Raw genomic sequence first — 6,252 nt, 5'->3', positions numbered from 1 at the left:
TTCGATTTTTCTGGCTCTGTTTGTGGTTTTTTTCCCACCGGGTTTTCCCACGAATGTTTTGGCAAATGCGGAGCCAGCCGTTCTGTATCTAGTAAAGTATGTGATAGTTTTGCCACTGGTCATTTTTTGTCGCTATCAGTCCTTTTTTTTTTCTATCCATTTTGCTTGGAATCTTGGGTTTTTAGTCGCTCCAACTCTACAGGGAACTAATTCATGTATAAGAAATAATAAGACTTACTATTGTCTTTATCGCTCTCCTTGGTCGTGTACAGCCAGCAGTAAACACGTATATGTAACTGAGTAGCAAGTCAAAAAATACGACTGCTATTTGGGGTACAATTCGAGTAACAGGTGAACCTAAATATTGAGTTCGATTCCCAACAGAACAAGAGGAATCAGCTCTTCTCCCGAGAAATTAACGACTGCAGATTCGCAAGAGCAGACTCAAGGAATGCCGAGAATAGGATATTAAATACTTGAAGAGGCGCCTTCAAGCCAGCCTACTAACAAAACTCACTAACGCACGAGAATCCGCCACGATACTGACATATGGGATGACATGTACTAAAAGTAATTTCTGTATGGGCTCTAAGGAGACACGGCTTATATTAGGACATATATTTCTAGATTAGTGATAGTTGTCCTTTCGGTTAATAAATTGTGTATGTGTGTGTGTGTGTGTGTGTGTGTATAATTTCAGCCCCCATCCTATACTATACTTCTTTCCATTTCCCTAGCCTTCTTTACCGCGCTTGACGGTTCTTGTAACAAGGGTGGAACACGAAGCATAGCTATTCGAGGGACCTGTGGTCTACATTCATGGCAGAGGTAAATCCGATGTGGGAATGCCACCCTCCGAGCGGGTCACACAGGAAGGGTCTTCGAGACCCGCAAAGTCACTATTTCCGCATCTTCTGGCGAGAATAGCAATCAGATGAGTTACCGATTCATGATTGCCTAGAGCATCATCGACCCACATACCTACAGCATCCAAGTCCCATAGTCCATTGTAGGTACGAATGAAAGGGGATTTCCTACCACTCTGAAAGCGGCTGTCTACTTCCACTCACGCGAGCATACCGCTACTAACAGGGAATCGAGTCTTAAATTTCTTTCTTGACTTCTACTGTCGTCCCTTGCTAATTTACGTTTTGCCCGCCTCTCACATTACTAACGACATAGATACTAGTTAGCACATTCCTTGGCCTGCCGCCTACCATCCCCTGGGGACCCGCGGAACAGGAGCATCTTCCTAGATGTGTGTGCACCTTATGTTGATCTTCTTGAGGCACCGTCGGACACATATAGTAGACGGGCATGTATATCACAGAGCGTCAGAGGTACATTTTATGGGAAGTATATTTGGCTTTTGCGGGGCGGTAACACCTTCCATGACTCTAGAACGACGATATGGAGCCTTTTAATTGGCTGAAAAGCTTGACTATAATAAGTACGCCAACTAAGTGCATCGATGTCGTACTGCCGATGACTTGTAGATGAGAATTCTTACTACAAAAATCGCTATAGGCACGTCAGTAGGTCTGACTCTGAGTTAGGTCTTGAAAAAGATGGATTGACGAATCGTTTGTCACTAATAGAACACACTCATGCAAGCTTTATAGTAACCCCATGTACAAACACGACAATCTACAATCACATGGCTCTCCTCTGCCGAGCCATCACAGGGTCTGAGAATATTAAGTTTTGGGAATCGAACTTCTTTCTCTTGACGACCTCCGAATCTGTTACCTCCAATTGCAGTGGCGTAGATGGGCGTGATTTCAAGAGGCTCCGAAATCTTAGTCGTATCATTCTAGTACACTGGCGTAGAAAATAGCCTCGCTTCTTATCTAATAAGTTAAGGAAATCATCAAAATGGTTTTCCGGGAGCCTTTGAACGCTGTCTATAATGTTAGACTATAAACATAACCTCTTGTGTTTGAGATATACATTTTATCATATATTTCGAACTCGCCTCCCCAAGGGATGAAACAGATAATATCGAGGCCATATCGATTAGCTATTCTACCCCAATTTCTAACCGAGCACAGTTTGTTTTGAAGGTCGCACGTCACTTTCTGAAATGCTAGGCTTCCTCGTTCCAGATCGGGGTATATTTCTGCAACAATGTTTTTTAGTTATTCACTGTCTGTAAATACTTGAGGGTTGTGATTCTGTAATTCGTTCCTTCTCTTTGTATAAAGGCTATGAAGAGCCACAAAGTAAAACCTGGTCCCAAACTGGGACATCAATTGTGAGCTCTCCCTTTCGTCAAGAAACCTTAAGGCTGTGTAGATTGTATGAGGCTTTACAAAAGGGAGGAGCTTGTCATTTCTGCGCATGACACCGAATATTTCTTGAAGCTGAGCCATGGCATACGGACAGGCGATGGCAAAGAAGAGACGAGTAGTCATGGACCTATCCATAGCACACGCAGGGGCACATCTTTGAGATATTTCTGTATCCCAGAGACTGTATAGATGAACCTCATGCTCCGTGGAAGCTTCCTCCAATCATTATCAAATTCCTGCGATGGCCATGAGCGGGGCATCTGCGCCTCGATTGCTTCTTGCTCGTGTGCTCGATCTTCTGCTGCCGCTTGTGGCTCTTGCCCGTTAGTAGACAATACACTGGCTAGCGTAAGATGTGATCTAGCTGTTATAAATGGTGCGCTACCATCTGATGCTGGTTCCAAAGGAATATCTGGTGATTTGGGTTCCTCGGTATCAACAGTTTGGTATATCATACTTTTCAACCGAAGGATATGCCTTGAAATCATGTTGCGGCGCTCGGGGTGGCTATATATCTCAGATAACTCTCTCTTGATCATTTATTCATGGATCTCCAGCTCCTGAATATAGTAAGTGTCAGCACGGCATTATTGATGAGGGTGTCCTGACTGTAATGAATTCTGCATGAATTAAGTCTGTTGTCAATGGCTGGTCATCAGAAATCTCTTCCCTACGGCGTTGACGGATTGTAGAAGGATGCCAACAATTGGACGTTGTAGCAGGCGACAAATCCAGAGAGCTGATTGTAAGTGGGCTGTCTGCAGACAGTGTGTCTAGGTATGACTGAATATCATGGGGCGTCATATTGGTTAAAGTTCTATATTGCGTTACTGTATAAACCCGAGAACCAGTGAGATTAGATTGATCCGAGTTACAGGTTACAACTGTGCAAAATTTGGCACGTATGATCATTGAAAGGTGTAAAATTCTCAAGGTGAAAGAAGAAGAGATCGTGGGCTTTATATACCCTCGGCAAATTTCGGCTCACTCCCTTATTTCTCCGGCCCTTGCTGTGGAGAAATCGAGTTATTTGGGATTTTGGTCATACAACTGGAGTTTGGGACTCTCAGGCCATTTGAGGGATAATGAAGAAAAGTGGAAGATGTCTATGAAGTACACAGCAACATGAAGCAGAACCTCGAACAATCGGAGAGACGTTGCGGGCACACCATATTATTGGCTCAGCAATTTGGTTGACAAGACCAACCAGGAACTACCAAATTCCAGACTCCATTTGTCGATAACGTATTTTACAATTTTTTGAAACCCTCACTGGCCCACTTTTGTCTGAATTCTGCCAATAGAATGGGGTACACTGTCACTACTGGGTTTTCCATCTCATTCTACGGCTCTTTCTATTGGCCCTCACTTTCTTGAGGGCCAAAATGGGTTAAATACCTCGGAGCCCTCGGGTCTTAGTGCCGTGCCAAACACAAATAGCTAGGTTAACGATTTCGTGTCGAGTATTGAAAGATGGTATTATTACAAAGAGGGTTATGCCTAGGAGAGGTAAGTACTGAAGAAGGTCCGTAATTGTGTACCTGCTGAGTTTCTAGTTCGGCAATACCAAAGAGCCTCTAAATTACTTGACTTCTGGTGATGTGCAGGTATATCTCCCTGTCACCTTTACGTGCATTTGGAGCGATGTGTAATGAGTCCAACAGGTTATCGAGGCGTTCTCTTCTCTGATGAACAAGCTATCTAACGCTGCCCGAGAAAATATCATCCATGAATTGTTTTCACAATGGAGCCAAGACATCTTGCCTACCAAAGGTAACTAACCCAGGCTCTCCTAACTGCACTGCACATATAAAGCTTAAATAAGAGCCCTTTCACGCTGCAGATGGAATATCATACCCCTTCCACAACCCTGAAAAGCAATACGTTTCGATGCACGAAGTGCAAAATCAGCCTAACGACTGTCCAAATGGTATTGTAATGGACCTCCATGAATTGATTATTCAAGTATAATCTAAGCGATAATTGTTCAACTAACTTTTCTGCTTAGGAGACTCCAGTTCCAGTCAAACTATCAAAATCCCGATCGATCAGAATGGAATGGATGAAACTGTTGGCTGCCCAGCCATCGCTAGAATCATAAGTGAACTGGTTGACGACAAAGATTCAGAGATCCACGCGAATATTGTCAGCGCTGTACCTGGAAACGAATTTGATGAAAATAGAAATGTTCATTCTGACACTTCTCCTGTGGAATTTGGTAATCCCACGAATAAAGCCATCTGCCATAATTTGGTCAACCACTCTGCTATCCCAAACATGAATCTTATTGATTCGATGGACTTGACCGCCTATCTGATCTATCAAGGTCAGGAACACAAATCAGCATCCACATTGCAGCGAAGTGAATATGAAATGGATGGTGTTGTTTTATATTCAAACCACGAAAGTGGGAATGATAATGATCCATTTGAAGAGAAAAACCGAAGGATATCCCAGTTTAAGAACTCCGCGACCGGCAAAGCTGAAATGGATCAGCTCAACAAATCAGCACATGGAGCTAATCAAATAATTATTTCTAACCCTCTGAAGGAGATTAGCCGACCGGGTCAACCCTTTAACCCTAAAGATTCCATAACGGACTCAAAGGCGTTCCAAGTCTTCGACGAGTCGAAGACTATCAACTCTTCACAAATGCTTGAGTATCACAGAAGTCAAGATATCAAGCAAGTAAGTGATGGCAATATTGTTTTATGGAAAACTAGTCCAATTATATATATACTGACGAAATCAAGCGAGGTTGGGAGCCCAAAGTAAGAAGCCCAGACGGCGACACCGAGGAACAAGTTGATGTTCCTCAAGCTTTGGAATATTACGAAGTTCACAACAATGGCCGACGGGGGTATGTGATTCACCCAATTGAGCCTGGCCTACACCCATGGAAAGAACTTCGACAGCTTCAATCGGTGGTCCACAGAGATCAATATGAGGTAGGAGATATCGTTTATATTTATTTTGGTGACGGTTTCGATGATGGTATTGCTCTAATTCGTGATATCCGAGACCTCGGCGATGGTCGAGCAGTCATTTGCATCCTTTGGTATGCTACCGTAGAGGAGTCTATTGCTTACAAATGCAAAAACCTGGAGTCGTGGCCTCAAGGCAAGACCCACATGTTAACTAATCAGCTTGCTGTCCTGATGTGGGATACAACTAACGGTAAAGTGACAGAAAATTCACACGAATCATTGTGTCATGACAAGATCCTGGATGTCTGCGCATATAGATGCAGGATCTATAATCGCAATCATAGGTCTTTCTCTTGGATCAAGAGTCCAGCCTACTGAATTCATGTGAGGGTTTCTTTGCCCATGATACTAATGGCTGTTATTTGCGTGAACATCATGTCCTTTTTCTAAGGCACCAGGTCCCTTGTTCGAACACCAGCGACCTATCCGGGCCATATACCCGAGATTAATGTCCAGTGATGAATTCAGGTGCAAGGCCAACATCCACTGTTGGTTGATGACTGGATACGCCATTAGACCATGTTCCCATAATTTTAGAGGCCTCAAGAAACCTTGGCATACCCTTTTCACCGTCAAAATGTACTGGAAGCTCATACTATTCTATGTTTATTATCTTACTCGTTCCTACCTTCGAACAAACAGGGTCCAGCAGTTGAGGAAGTGTACGTATTTGGAATAAAGTAATGCTCTACGATATAATTTCTGGTTCATTGTTACCAATACGTTTGATTTCACCATTAATATCAATATATATTCCTATCTTTGCCTTTACCTCTAAACATAGAGGATTCCATGAAAACTCTCGATCAGTCCTCTTACCTCTTATTGACCGCGGCCGATTAGAAGGATATTTCGCCGGGGGGGCGGGATGCTATCATTTGCCTAAACAAAAGTTAAAAAAGACGATACTATGTATAAAACCTACTCAACGTCATCAGGCAATATTCAGTGGTTTACACGTTGCACAGAGGCCA

General features: G+C 43.2%; 1 protein-coding gene across 1 annotated transcript, besides 2 other annotated features; it reads left to right on the top strand.

Annotated features, from left to right (window-relative positions):
- Window positions 1-659: 659 nt before the first annotated feature.
- Window positions 660-690: a microsatellite.
- Window positions 661-690: a microsatellite.
- A 4,253-nt stretch (window positions 691-4,943) lies between these two features.
- Window positions 4,944-5,243, top strand: ACLA_091530 (uncharacterized protein; the record flags this gene model as incomplete). The annotated part of the gene is made up of 3 exons (XM_001272880.1): window positions 4,944-4,979; window positions 5,045-5,151; window positions 5,207-5,243. The coding sequence occupies 3 exons, from the start codon at window positions 4,944-4,946 to the stop codon at window positions 5,241-5,243; spliced, it is 180 nt and encodes a 59-aa protein (XP_001272881.1).
- Between the last annotated feature and the right edge of the window lie 1,009 nt (window positions 5,244-6,252).

The sequence above is a fragment of the Aspergillus clavatus genome, genomic scaffold (assembly GCF_000002715.2).
Source record: "Aspergillus clavatus NRRL 1 1099423829798 genomic scaffold, whole genome shotgun sequence".
Classification (NCBI taxonomy): Eukaryota; Fungi; Ascomycota; class Eurotiomycetes; order Eurotiales; family Aspergillaceae; genus Aspergillus; species Aspergillus clavatus.
This window is presented reverse-complemented; position numbering and strand designations above follow the sequence as displayed.